The sequence below is a fragment of the Petromyzon marinus genome, chromosome 78 (genome assembly GCF_048934315.1).
Source record: "Petromyzon marinus isolate PM22_M1 ecotype Great Lakes invasive population chromosome 78, UKy_Petmar_22M1.pri1.0, whole genome shotgun sequence".
NCBI classification, from domain to species: domain Eukaryota; kingdom Metazoa; phylum Chordata; class Hyperoartia; order Petromyzontiformes; family Petromyzontidae; genus Petromyzon; species Petromyzon marinus.
The window spans coordinates 4,464,389-4,480,696 of record NC_133744.1 but is presented as its reverse complement, the minus strand read 5'-3'; the positions used below and the strand labels follow the sequence as shown (position 1 = coordinate 4,480,696).

General features: G+C 51.4%; 2 protein-coding genes across 3 annotated transcripts in view; one reads left to right on the top strand and one right to left on the bottom strand.

Annotated features, from left to right (window-relative positions):
* Nucleotides 1-6,801, bottom strand: part of LOC142907375 (nardilysin-like) — a 141,818-nt gene extending 135,017 nt beyond the window's left edge. The window contains exon 1 of the mRNA XM_076056856.1: nucleotides 6,751-6,801. The gene's annotated coding sequence lies outside the window, so the exon portion shown is untranslated. The remainder of the gene's footprint in view (nucleotides 1-6,750) is intronic.
* Nucleotides 6,802-8,489: 1,688 nt separating this feature from the next.
* The window catches only part of LOC116958463 (YTH N6-methyladenosine RNA binding protein C1), a 68,426-nt gene continuing 60,607 nt past the window's right edge, over nucleotides 8,490-16,308 (top strand). For both annotated transcript variants that reach the window (XM_076056855.1, XM_076056854.1), the window contains exons 1-3: nucleotides 8,490-8,673; nucleotides 11,968-12,042; nucleotides 16,305-16,308. The exon at nucleotides 16,305-16,308 is cut by the window's right edge and continues 61 nt beyond it. In XM_076056855.1, the coding sequence (XP_075912970.1) occupies nucleotides 8,649-8,673; nucleotides 11,968-12,042; nucleotides 16,305-16,308 (104 nt within the window). In that variant the 5' untranslated portion in view covers nucleotides 8,490-8,648. The remainder of the gene's footprint in view (nucleotides 8,674-11,967; nucleotides 12,043-16,304) is intronic.

The window sequence follows — 16,308 nt, the reverse complement described above, 5'->3', positions numbered from 1 at the left end:
ACATCATACTAACTCACACAGACACATCATACTAACTCACACAGACACACACAGACACAGCATACTAACTCACACAGACACATCATACTCACTCACACAGACATCATACTAACTCACACAGACACATCATACTAACTCACACAGACACATCATACTAACTCACTAACTCACACAGACATCATACTAACTCACTAACTCACACAGACATCATACTAACTCACACAGACACATCATACTCACTCACACAGACACATCATACTAACTCACACAGACACATCATACTCACTCACACAGACATCATACTAACTCACACAGACACATCATACTCACTCACACAGACACATCATACTCACACACACAGACACATCATACTCACTCACACAGACACATCATACTCACTCACACAGACACATCATACTCACTCACACAGACACATCATACTCACTCACACAGACACATCATACTCACTCACACAGACACACACAGACACAGCATACTCACTCACACAGACACATCATACTAACTCACTAACTCACACAGAAACATCATACTCACTCACACAGACACACACAGACACATCATACTCACTCACACAGACACATCATACTAACTCACACAGACACACACAGACACACACAGACACACACAGACACACACAGACACATCATACTAACTCACACAGACACACACAGACACATCATACTAACTCACACAGACACATCATACTCACTCACACAGACACATCATACTCACTCACACAGACACATCATACTCACTCACACAGACACACACAGACACATCATACTAACTCACTAACTCACACAGACACACACAGACACACACAGACACATCATACTCACACACACAGACACACACAGACACATCATACTCACTCACACAGACACATCATACTCACTCACACAGACACATCATACTCACTCACACAGACACATCATACTCACTCACACAGACACATCATACTCACTCACACAGACACACACAGACACAGCATACTCACTCACACAGACACATCATACTAACTCACTAACTCACACAGAAACATCATACTCACTCACACAGACACACACAGACACATCATACTCACTCACACAGACACATCATACTAACTCACACAGACACACACAGACACACACAGACACACACAGACACACACAGACACATCATACTAACTCACACAGACACACACAGACACATCATACTAACTCACACAGACACATCATACTAACTCACAGACACATCATACTAACTCACTAACTCACATAGACACACACAGACACATCATACTAACTCACACAGACACATCATACTCACACACCATACTCACTCACAGACATACACAGACACACACAGACACATCATACTCACTCACACACAGACACACACAGAAACACACATCATACTAACTCACTAACTCACACAGACACACACAGACACACACAGACACATCATACTAACTCACTAACTCACACAGACACACACAGACATACACAGACACACACACACACATCATACTAACTCACTAACTCACACAGACACACACAGACACACACAGACACACACATCATACTAACTCACTAACTCACACAGACACACACAGACATACACAGACACACACATCATACTAACTCACTAACTCACACAGACACACACAGACACACACAGACACACACATCATACTAACTCACTAACTCACACAGACACACACAGACATACACAGACACACACATCATACTAACTCACTAACTCACACAGACACACACAGACACATCATACTAACTCACACAGACATCATACTCACTCACACAGACACAGCATACTCACTCACACAGACACAGCATACTCACTCACACAGACACATCATACTCACTCACACAGACACATCATACTAACTCACACAGACACACACAGACACATCATACTAACTCACACAGACACATCATACTCACTCACAGACACATCATACTAACTCACTAACTCACACAGACACATCATACTCACTCACACAGACACATCATACTCACTCACACAGACACACACAGACACATCATACTCACTCACACAGACACATCATACTCACTCACAGACACATCATACTAACTCACTAACTCACACAGACACACACAGACACATCATACTAACTCACACAGACACATCATACTAACTCACAGACACATCATACTAACTCACACAGACACACACAGACACATCATACTCACTCACACAGACACATCATACTAACTCACAGACACATCATACTAACTCACTAACTCACATAGACACACACAGACACATCATACCAACTCACACAGACACATCATACTAACTCACAGACACATCATACTAACTCACTAACTCACATAGACACACACAGACACATCATACTAACTCACACAGACACATCATACTCACACACCATACTCACTCACAGACACACACAGACACACACAGATACACACAGACACACAGACACACACAGACACATCATACTAACTCACTAACTCACACAGACACACACAGACATACACAGACACACACAGACACATCATACTCACTCACAGACACACACAGACACACACAGACACATCATACTCACTCACACAGACACACACAAACAGACACACACAGACACATCATACTAACTCACACAGACACAGCATACTCACTCACACAGACACATCATACTAACTCACAGACACATCATACTAACTCACTAACTCACACAGACACACACAGACACATCATACTAACTCACACAGACACATCATACTAACTCACACAGACACACACAGACACAGCATACTAACTCACACAGACACATCATACTCACTCACACAGACATCATACTAACTCACACAGACACATCATACTAACTCACACAGACACATCATACTAACTCACTAACTCACACAGACATCATACTAACTCACTAACTCACACAGACATCATACTAACTCACACAGACACATCATACTCACTCACACAGACACATCATACTAACTCACACAGACACATCATACTCACTCACACAGACATCATACTAACTCACACAGACACATCATACTCACTCACACAGACACATCATACTCACACACACAGACACATCATACTCACTCACACAGACACATCATACTCACTCACACAGACACATCATACTCACTCACACAGACACATCATACTCACTCACACAGACACATCATACTCACTCACACAGACACACACAGACACAGCATACTCACTCACACAGACACATCATACTAACTCACTAACTCACACAGAAACATCATACTCACTCACACAGACACACACAGACACATCATACTCACTCACACAGACACATCATACTAACTCACACAGACACACACAGACACACACAGACACACACAGACACACACAGACACATCATACTAACTCACACAGACACACACAGACACATCATACTAACTCACACAGACACATCATACTCACTCACACAGACACATCATACTCACTCACACAGACACATCATACTCACTCACACAGACACACACAGACACATCATACTAACTCACTAACTCACACAGACACACACAGACACACACAGACACATCATACTCACACACACAGACACACACAGACACATCATACTTACTCACACAGATACACACCCAGACACATCATACTCACTCACACAGACACATACTAACTCACTAACACACACAGACACATCATACTCACTCACACAGACACATCATACTAACTCACAGACACATCATACTCACTCACCCAGACACATCATACTCACTCACACAGACACATCATACTAACTCACTAACTCACACAGACACATCATACTCACTCACTAACTCACACAGACACATCATACTCACTCACACAGACACATCATACTCACTCACACAGACACATCATACTCACTCACACAGACACAGCATACTCACTCACACACACACTCACACAGACACACACACACAGACACACACAGACACATCATACTAACTCACACAGACACATCATACTAACTCACACAGACACACACAGACACACAGACACACGCAGACACATCATACTCACTCACACAGACACACACAGACACACAGACACACACAGACACATCATACTAACTCACACAGACACATCACACTCACTCACACAGACATCATACTCACTCACACAGACACACACAGACACACACACACAGACACACACACACAGACACACACAGACATATCATACTAACTCACACAGACACAAACAGACACATCACACTCACTCACACAGACACATCATACTCACTCACACAGACACATCATACTAACTCACACAGACACACACAGACACACACAGACACACTCACTCAACTCACCATACTCACTCACTCAGACACACCCAGACACACCATACTCACTCACCCACCCACAAACCCACCCACCCACCAACCAACCAACCCACCCACTCACTCACCCACCCACCCACTCACCCACAAACCAACCCACCCACTCACCCACTCAGTCACCCACCAACCCACCAACCAACCCACCCACCAACCCACCTACTCATCAACCAACCCACCCACCTACTCACTCAACCACCAACCCACCCACTCACCCACCCATCCACCAACCCACCTACTCACCAACCAACCCACCCACCCACCAACCCACCCACTCACCCACCAACCAACCCACCCACTCACCTACCCAACAACCCACCCACCCACCAACCCACCCACTCACCCACCAACCAACCCACCCACTCACCAACCCATCCACCCACCAACCAACCGACCCACTCACTCACTCACCCACCCACCAACCCACTCACTCACCCACTCACCCACCAATCCACCCACCCACCAACCCACCCACCCACCAACTCACCCACCCACTCACCCTCCCACCAACCCACCCACCCACCAACTCACCCACTCATCCACCCACCCACTGACCCACCCACCAACCCACCCACCCACCAACCAACCCACCCACCAACCCACCAACTCACCCACCCACCCACTGACCCACCCACCAACCCACTCACTCACCCACTCACCCACCAATCCACCCACCCACCAACCCACCCACCCACCAACTCACCCACCCACTCACCCTCCCACCAACCCACCCACCCACCAACTCACCCACTCATCCACCCACCCACTGACCCACCCACCAACCCACCCACCCACCAACCAACCCACCCACCAACCCACCAACTCACCCACCCACCCACTGACCCACCCACCAACCCACCCATCAACCAACCCACCCACCCACCAACCAACCCACCCACCAACCAACCCACCCACCAACCAACCCAGCCACAAACCCACCCACACACCTACTCACCCACCCACTCACCCACCCACTCACCCACCCACTAACCAACCAACACACCCACCCACTGACCCACCCACCAACCAACCCACTCACTCACTCACCCACCAACCCACTCACTCACCCACCCACCAACCCACCCACCAATCCATCCACTCACCCACTGATCCACCCACCAACTCACCCACTCACCCACCCACTGACCCACTCACCCACCAATCCACCCACCAACCAACCCACCCACCAACCCACTCACTAACCCACCCACCGACCCACCCACTCACTGACCCACTCACCCACCCACTCACCCACTCACCCACTCACTTACCCACCCACAACCCACCCACTCACCCACCCACCCACTCACCCACTCACCCACCCACCCACTCACCCACCCACCCACTCACCCACTCACTCACTCACCCACTCACCCACCCACCCACCTACTCACTCACCCACTCACCCACCCACTCACCCACTCACCCACCCACTCACCCACTCACCCACCCACTCACCCACCCACTCACCCACTCACTCACCCACCCACCCACTCACCCACCCACTCACTCACCCACCCACTCACCCACCCACTCACCCACCCACTAACCCACTCACTCACCCACTCACTCACTCACCCACCCACCCACTCACCCACCCACCCACTCACTCACCCACCCACTCACCCACCCACCCACTCACCCACCCACCCACTCACCCACTCACTCACTCACCCACCCACTCACCCACCCACCCACCCACTCACCCACTCACTCACCCACTCACCCACCCACTCACCCACCCACTCACCCACTCACTCACCCACCCACCCACTCACCCACTCACTCACCCACCCACTCACCCACTCACTCACCCACCCACCCACTCACCCACCCACCCACTCACCCACTCACTCACTCACCCACCCACTCACCCACCCACCCACCCACTCACCCACTCACTCACCCACCCACTCACCCACTCACTCACCCACCCACCCACTCACCCACCCACCCACTCACCCACTCACTCACTCACCCACCCACTCACCCACCCACCCACCCACTCACCCACTCACTCACCCACTCACCCACCCACTCACCCACCCACTCACCCACTCACTCACTCACCCACCCACTCACCCACCCACCCACCCACTCACCCACTCACTCACCCACTCACCCACCCACTCACCCACCCACTCACCCACTCACTCACCCACCCACCCACTCACCCACTCACTCACCCACCCACTCACCCACTCACTCACCCACCCACCCACCCACTCACCCACTCACTCACCCACCCACCCACTCACCCACTCACTCACCCACCCACCCACTGCGCTAACCACTGTCCCACCGCTCCACCAATCTCGAGTCGCCCTCCCACGTGCAGTCACCCGCTGTTCGATGGACCTCGTGGAATCGATTCTCCAATCGAAGTACGCAAAAGTTAGCAATCGATTCCCCTACATATTCCGGTGGGGGCTGGGGAGAATCGTCGTCCGAAGAATCGCGAGAAATCGATTCCCACGCTTTAATATTTCTCAAGGAATCGATTTGCCTTGTTGTGGTTCAGTCATCGATTCGATTCAGCCGCGTACAGTTTGGCACCACGTGGTTCCATCAGGCAGATCTCGTTATTGTCTTCCGGAAGAACAATTTTGGCTTGCCCGGAAGACAACTTCCCCTTCCGGAAGATGACTACGTCTTCTGGAAGACAAGGTAAGGGATTTACGGTAGACATCTTCCTCTTCCGGAAGATGACTACTCTTCCGGAAGAAAATGTAAAGGATTTACAGAAGACATCTTCATCTTCCGGAAGATGACTACGTCTTCCGGAAGACAAGGTTTGGGGATTTACACAAGATCTCTTCCTCTTCCGGAAGATTACTACGACTTCCGAAAGACAAGGTAAGGGATTTACGGAAGACATCTTCCTATTCCGGAAGATTACTACGTCTTCCGGAAGACAAGGTAAGGGATTTCCGGAAGACCTCTTCCTATTCCGGAAGATGACTACTTCTTCCGGAAGATAAGGTTGGGGATTTACAGAAATCATCTTCCCCTTCCGGAAGATTACTACGTCTTCCGGGAGACAACGTAAGGGATTTACGGAAGACAACTTCATCTTCCGGAAGATGACTACGTCTTCCGGAAGACAATGTAAGGGATTTACAGAAGATTTCTTTATCTTCCGGAAGAACGAATTTGTTGGCACACGAGTAACAAGATTCCGGAAGATTCTTCTTCTTCTTCCAGAAGATGGAGATGGGGAGGAGGCGGGGCGTGGATGCGAGGGGCGGGGCGAGTGTCAAAGGGGGGCGTGACGTACGTTCCAAGGGGGCGTGACTTGCGTTCCAAGGGGGCGTATCGTGCGTCCAAGGGGGCGTGACGCGCGTCCGAGGGAGCGTGACGCGCGTTCCAAAGGGGGCGTTGACGCGCGTTCCAAAGGGGGCGTGACCTGCGTTCCAAGGGGGCGTGACGTGCGTTCCAAGGGGGTATGACGCGCGTCTGAGGGGGCGTGACTCGCGTCCAAGGGGGCGTGACATGCGTCCAAAGGGGGCGTGACTCACGTCCAAGGGGGCGTGACGCGCGTTCCAAAGGGGGCGTAACGTGCGTTCCAAGGGGGCGTGACGCGCGTCTGAGGGGGCGTGACTCGCGTCCAAGGTGGCGTGACGCGCGTCCAAAGGGGGCGTGACGCGTTCCAAAGGGGGCGTGACCTGCGTTCCAAAGGGGCGTAACGTGCGTTCCAAGGGGGCGTGACGCGCGTCTGAGGGGGCGTGACTCGCGTCCAAGGTGGCGTGACGCGCGTCCAAAGGGGGCGTGACGCGCGTTCCAAAGGGGGCGTGACCTGCGTTCCAAAGGGGGCGTGACGTGCGGTCCAAGGGGGCGTGACGCGCGTCTGAGGGGGGGCGTGACTCGCGTTCCAAAGGGGGCGTGACGTGCGTTCCAAAGGGGGCGTGACCTGCGTTCCAAGGGGGCGTGACGCGCGTCTGAGGGGGGGCGTGACGCGCGTTTGCAAAGGGGGCGTTGACGCGCGTCCGCAATGGGCGGGGCATAACTTCCTAAGGGGCGGGTCTCTCGGCGTTTTGGTTTCTGGGCGGGGGTTGGCGCGTTAATTGCACCACGTGACACCGAAGCCCCTCCCCCCTTCCCCCCGCCCGTCAGCAACAACAATGGCGGCCGCCACATCGGAGTGACTCCATTCGGCTTTTCGTGAGGCGATTTTAACGAACGATCACCAACAACAACAAAACAAACAACGACAAGCGACCTCACTCACGCTACTGCCCAGATGGCCGCCGCTCCAAAGGACAAAGGTAAAACGGGGCCGTCTCGGGCGTTCCTCGTTAGCGTGAGGTGACTGATCGCGGCCTAGCGAAGGCTTTCGCGCCTGCCACGGGGGCCTCCTCCTTCCCCCTCCTCCTCTCCTCCTCCTCCTTCCCCCCCCTCCTCCTCCCCTCCTCCCCCTCCTCCTCCTCCCTCCTCCTCCCCCTCCTCCTCCTTCCCCCCTCCTCCTCCTCCTTCCCCCCTCCTCCTCCTCCCCTCCTCCTCCTCCTTCCCCTCCTCCTCCCCTCTTCCTCCTCCCCTCCTCCTCTCCTCCCCCCCCCTCCTCCTCCCCCCCTCCTCCTCCTCCCCCCCTCCTCCTCTCCTCCCCCCCTCCTCCTCCTCCTCCTCCCCCCTCCCCCCCTCCTCCTCCCCTCCTCCTTCCCCTCCTCCTCCCCCCCTCCTCCTCCTCCCCTCCCTCTCCTCCTCCTCCCCTCCTCCCCCTCCTCCCCTCCTCCCCTCCTCCTCTCCTCCTCCCCTCCTCCTCCTCCTCCTCCCCTCCTCCTCCTCCCCTCCTCCCCCTCCTCCTCCTCCCCCCTCCTCCTCCCCTCCTCCTCCTCCCCTCCCCCTCCTCCTCCTCCCCTCCCTCTCCTCCTCCTCCTCCCTCTCCTCCTCCTCCACCTCCCCTCCTCCCCTCCTCCTCCTCCTCCTTCCCCCCTCCTCCTCCTCCTCTAGGTCCACTTGGCACGAAGATGCAGGGAGCGGTGGGGTAGTGGTTAGCGCGCTGGGGCTGTGTGTGTGACTGTGTGACTGTGTGTGTGACTGTGTGTGTGTGTGTCAATGTGTGTGTGTGTCTGTGTGTGTCACTGTGTGTGTGTCACTGTGTGTGTGACTGTGTGTGATTGTGTGTGTGTCTGTGTGTGACTGTGTGTGTGTGTGTCACTGTGTGTGTGTGTCTGTGTGTGTGACTGTGTGTGTGACTGTGTGTGTGTCTGTGTGTGTGTGACTGTGTGTGTGACTGTGTGTGACTGTGTGTGTGTCTGTGTGTGTGTCTGTGTGTGTGTCTGTGTGTGTGTGTGACTGTGTGTGTGTCTGTGTGTGTGTCACTGTGTGTGTGACTGTGTGTGTGTCTGTGTGTGTCACTGTGTGTGTGTCTGTGTGTGTGACTGTGTGTGTGTCTGTGTGTGTGACTGTGTGTGTGACTGTGTGTGTCTGTGTGTGTGTGTCTGTGTGTGTGTGACTGTGTGTGACTGTGTCTGTGTGTGTGTCTGTGTGTGTGTCTGTGTGTGTCACTGTGTGTGTGTGTCTGTGTGTGTGACTGTGTGTGTCTGTGTGTGTGTCTGTGTGTGTGTCTGTGTGTGTGTGACTGTGTGTGTGTGTGTGTCTGTGTGTGTGTGTGACTGTGTGTGTGACTGTGTGTGTGTCTGTGTGTGTGTGTCTGTGTGTGTGTGACTGTGTGTGTGTGTCTGTGTGTGTGACTGTGTGTGTGACTGTGTGTGTGTCTGTGTGTGTGTCTGTGTGTGTGTGTCTGTGTGTGTGTCTGTGTGTGTGTGTCTGTGTGTGTGTGACTGTGTGTGTGTCTCTGTGTGTGTGTCTGTGTGTGTGACTGTGTGTGTGTGCGACTGTGTGTGTGTCTGTGTGTGTGACTGTGTGTGTGTCTGTGTGTGTGTCACTGTGTGTGTGTGTCTGTGTGTGTGTGTCTGTGTGTGTGTGTCTGTGTGTGTGTGTCTGTGTGTGTGTCTGTGTGTGTCTGTGTGTGTGTCTGTGTGTGTGTCTGTGTGTGTGTCTGTGTGACATTGTGTGTGTCTGTGTGTGTGTCTGTGTGTGTGTCTGTGTGTGTGTCTGTGTGTGTGTGTCTGTGTGTGTGTGACTGTGTGTGTTTCTCTGTGTGTGTGACTGTGTGTGTGTCTGTGTGTGTGACTGTGTGTGTGACTGTGTGTGTGTCACTGTGTGTGTGTGTCTGTGTGTGTGTGACTGTGTGTGTGTGTGTGTCACTGTGTGTGTGTGTCTGTGTGTGTGTGTCACTGTGTGTCAATGTGTGTGTGTGTGTCTGTGTGTGTGACTGTGTGTGTGACTGTGTGTGACTGTGTGTGTGACTGTGTGTGTGTGTGTGTGTCTGTGTGTGTGTCTGTGTGTGTGTCTGTGTGTGTGTGTCTGTGTGACTGTCTGTGTGACTGTGTGTGTGACTGTGTGTGTGACTGTGTGTGTGTCTGTGTGTGTGTCTGTGTGTGTGTCTGTGTGTGTGTCTGTGTGTGTGTCTGTGTGTGTGTGTCTGTGTGTGTGTGACTGTGTGTGTGTCTCTGTGTGTGTGACTGTGTGTGTGTCTGTGTGTGTGACTGTGTGTGTGTGTGACTGTGTGTGTGTCTGTGTGTGTGACTGTGTGTGTGTGACTGTGTGTGTGTCACTGTGTGTGTGTCACTGTGTGTGTGTGACTGTGTGTGTGTGTCTGTGTGTGTGTGTGTCTGTGTGTGGGTCTGTGTGTGTGTCTGTGTGTGTGTCTGTGTGTGTGTCTGTGTGTGTGTCTGTGTGACTGTGTGTGTGTCTGTGTGTGTGTCTGTGTGTGTGTCTGTGTGTGTGTCTGTGTGTGTGTGTCTGTGTGTGTGTGACTGTGTGTGTTTCTCTGTGTGTGTGACTGTGTGTGTTTCTCTGTGTGTGTGACTGTGTGTGTGTCTGTGTGTGTGTGTGTCTGTGTGTGTGTGTGTGCTACGCTGCGCTATGAACCTGGCGACCCGGCGTTCGATTCCCGCCCACGGCCAACACCAGTGACGATTATCTGAATCGGTCCCGGGCCTCCCCTAGGTCGACTTAGCCTCAAATAAGTACCTGGTGCGGTGTTTAAACATCGCCACTAGGGAGACAAAGGCGGTCGGGCGTGGTGCTGGCCACCCACCCCCTCGTGTACCGTTCCGGCCTTCATAGGTGCTCGCTAACAGCACTTGCCCCTACAGTCTGTTAAGGCTATATGGGGGATCTTTGTGTCTGTGTGTGTGTGTGTATCTGTGTGTGTGTCACACCGTGTGTGTGTGTCACACCGTGTGTCTGTGTGTGTGTGTCACTGTGTGTGTCACACCGTGTGTGCGTCTGTGTGTGTGTCACTGTGTGTGTGTCACACCGTGTGTGTGTGTCTGTGTGTGTGTCACACCGTGTGTCTGTGTGTGTGTGTCACTGTGTGTGTCACACCGTGTGTGTGTCTGTGTGTGTGTCACTGTGTGTGTGTCACACCGTGTGTGTGTGTCTGTGTGTGTGTCACACCGTGTGTCTGTGTGTGTGTCACACCGTGTGTGTGTGTGTCACTGTGTGTGTGTCTGTGTGTGTCACTGTGTGTGTCTGTGTGTGTCACACGGTAGATGCGGAAGGCATTGTCTTGGCTGACCTCCTCAATGAGTCTCCAGACCAAGATGATGAACTCTTCCAGGCCGAAGGTGAGATACCAGCCATGGTGGTGGTGGTGGTGATGGTGGTGGTGATGGTGGTGGTGGTGGTGATGGTGGTGGTGGTGGTGATGGTGGTGATGGTGATGGTGGTGATGGTGGTGATGATGGTGGTGGTGATGGTGATGGTGGTGATGGTGGTGGTGATGATGGTGGTGATGGTGGTGATGATGGTGGTGGTGGTCATGGTGGTGATGGTGGTGATGATGGTGGTGGTGGTGATGGTGGTGATGGTGGTGGTGATGGTGGTGGTGGTGGTGGTGATGGTGGTGGTGGTGATGGTGGTGATGGTGGTGGTGGTGATGGTGGTGGTGGTGGTAGTGGTGATGGTGGTGGTGATGGTGGTGGTGATGGTGGTGGTGGTGGTGATGGTGGTGATGGTGGTGGTGGTGATGGTGGTGGTGATGGTGGTGGTGGTGATGGTGGTGGTGATGGTGGTGGTGGTGATGGTCGTGGTGATGGTGGTGGTGATGGTGGTGGTGATGGTGGTGGTGGTGGTGGTGATGGTGGTGATGGTGGTGATGGTGGTGGTGATGGTGGTGGTGATGGTGGTGGTGGTGGTAGTGGTGATGGTGATGGTGGTGATGGTGGTGGTGATGGTGGTGGTGATGGTGGTGGTGATGATGGTGGTGGTGGTGATGATGGTGGTGGTGGTGATGGTGATGGTCGTGGTGATGGTGGTGATGGTGGTGATGGTGGTAGTGGTGGTGGTGGTGATTGTGGTGATGGTGGTGGTGATGGTAGTGGTTGATGGTGGTGGTGGTGGTGGTGATGGTGGTGGTGGTGGTGATGGTGGAGGTCATGGTGGTGATGGTGGTGGTGGTGGTGGTGGTGATGGTGGTGATGGTGATGGTGGTGGTGATGGTGGTGGTGGTGATGGTGGTGGTGGTGGTGGTGATGGTGATGGTGGTGATGGTGGTGGTGGTGATGATGGTGGTGGTGATGGTGGTGGTGGTGATGGTGATGGTGGTGGTGATGATGGTGGTGATGGTGGTGATGATGGTGGTGGTGGTCATGGTGGTGATGGTGGTGATGATGGTGGTGGTGGTGATGGTGGTGGTGATGGTGGTGGTGGTGATGGTGGTGGTGGTGGTGATGGTGGTGGTGGTGATGGTGGTGGTGGTGGTAGTGGTGATGGTGGTGGTGATGGTGGTGGTGATGGTGGTGGTGGTGATGGTGGTGGTGATGGTGGTGGTGGTGATGGTCGTGGTGATGGTGGTGGTGATGGTGGTGGTGATGGTGGTGGTGGTGATGGTGGTGATGGTGGTGATGGTGGTGGTGATGGTGGTGGTGATGGTGGTGGTGGTGGTAGTGGTGATGGTGATGGTGGTGATGGTGGTGGTGATGGTGGTGGTGATGGTGGTGGTGATGATGGTGGTGGTGGTGATGATGGTGGTGGTGGTGATGGTGATGGTCGTGGTGATGGTGGTGATGGTGGTAGTGGTGGTGGTGGTGATTGTGGTGATGGTGGTGGTGATGGTAGTGGTTGATGGTGGTGGTGGTGGTGGTGATGGTGGTGGTGGTGATGGTGGAGGTCATGGTGGTGATGGTGGTGGTGGTGGTGGTGATGGTGGTGATGGTGATGGTGGTGGTGATGGTGGTGGTGGTGATGGTGGTGGTGGTGGTGATGGTGATGGTGGTGATGGTGATGGTGGTGATGGTGGTGATGATGGTGGTGGTGATGGTGGTGGTGGTGATGGTGATGGTGGTGGTGATGATGGTGGTGATGGTGGTGATGATGGTGGTGGTGGTCATGGTGGTGATGGTGGTGATGATGGTGGTGGTGGTGATGGTGGTGGTGATGGTGGTGGTGGTGATGGTGGTGGTGGTGGTGATGGTGGTGGTGGTGGTGATGGTGGTGGTGGTGGTAGTGGTGATGGTGGTGGTGATGGTGGTGGTGATGGTGGTGGTGGTGATGGTGGTGGTGATGGTGGTGGTGATGATGGTGGTGATGGTGGTGGTGGTGGTGGTGATGGTGGTGGTGGTGGTGATGGTGGTGGTGATGGTGGTGATGGTGGTGGTGATGGTGGTGGTGGTGGTGGTGATGGTGGTGATGGTGGTGGTGGTGATGGTGGTGATGGTGGTGGTGATGGTGGTGGTGGTGATGGTGATGGTGGTGATGGTGGTGGTGATGGTGGTGGTGATGGTGGTGGTGATGATGGTGGTGGTGGTGGTGATGATGGTGGTGGGGTGGTGGTGATGGTCGTGGTGATGGTGGTGATGGTGGTAGTGGTGGTGGTGGTGATTGTGGTGATGGTGATGGTGGTGGTGATGGTGGTGGTGATGGTGGTGGTGGTGATGATGGTGATGGTGGTGGTGATGGTGATGGTGGTGATGGTGGTGGTGGTGGTGATGGTGGTGGTGGTGGTGATGGTGGTGGTGATGATGATGATGATACTACTACTGATAACGATACTACTGATGATGATGATACTACGACTGATGATTCCATTTATTTTGGTATAACCCTGTGAGCCATTCGGCTCTTGAATCGGGTGCAACCGCTATGAGCAACAAACAAAAATACGATCAAGAAAAACATCTTAAAGTGACTTTGTGTGACTGCAAACAGAAAATCCAGGAAAAAAACATCAAAATATTCCTGATATAGCCCCGTGTACACCAACGCTCTGTGTGTAAAAATCCCAGTGGGATGCAAGTCAACATAACAACAACCACAAGACAACTAAGATTAAGGCCATCAGTCTAATGATGATGATAGTACTGCTAGTGATGATGATTCTGCTACTACTGATGATGAGTCTGCTACTACTGATGATGATTCTGCTACGACTGATGATGATTCTGCTACTACTGATGATGATTCTGCTACTACTGATGATGATTCTGCTACTAATGATGATGTTACACTACTGATGATGATACTACTATTGATGATACTACTGATGATACTGCTACTGATGATTCTGCTACTACTGATGATGATTCTGCTACTACTGATGATGATGTTACACTACTGATGATGATACTACTATTGATGATGATACTACTGATGATTCTACTATTGATGATGATGATGATACTACTACTACTGATGATGATACTACTGATGCTGCTCCTACTATTGATGATGATACTACTGATGATACTACTACTGATGATGATACTACTACTGATGATAATGATACTACTGATGATGATATTACTACTGATGATACTACTACTGATGATGATACTACTACAGATGATGCTGCTACTATTGATGATGATACTACTACTGCTGATGCTGCTACTATTGATGATGATGATACTAATGATGATACTACTACTGATGATGATACTACTACTGATGATGATGATGATGATACTACTACTGATGATGATGATACTACTAATGATGATGATGATACTACTACTACTGATGATGATACTACTACTGCTGATGATGATACTACTACTGATGATGATGATACTACTACTGATGATGATGCTACTGATGATGATGATACTACTACTGATGATGATGATGATGATACTACTACTGATGATGATGATACTACTACTGATGATGATGCTGATGATGATACTACTACTGATGATACTGCTACTGATGATGATACTGATGATGATACTACTGATGATGATACTATTGCTGATGATGATACTACTACTGATGATGATGCTGATGATGATACTACTACTGATGATGATACTACTGATGATGATGATACTACTACTGATGATGATGATACTACTACTGATGATGATGATACTACTACTGATGATGATACTACTACTGATGATGATGATGGTGCTACTGATGATGATGATACTGATGATGATGGTGCTACTGATGATGATGATACTACTGATGATGATGATACTACTGATGATGATACTACTACTGATGATGATGATGGTGCTACTGATGATGATGATACTGATGATGATACTACTACTACTGATGATGATACTACTACTACTACTGATGATGATGATGATACTATTACTGATGATGATAATACTACTACTGATGATGATGATACTACTACTGATGATGATGATGATACTGATGATGATGATGATACTGATGATGATGGTGCTACTGATGATGATGATGATACTACTACTACTGATGATGATACTACTGATGCTGCTCCTACTATTGATGATGATACTACTGATGATACTATTACTGATGATGATACTACTACTGATGATAATGATACTACTGATGATGATGATAATGATGATGATACTGATGATGATGACGATGCCGTGCGAGCTTGCAGGGAG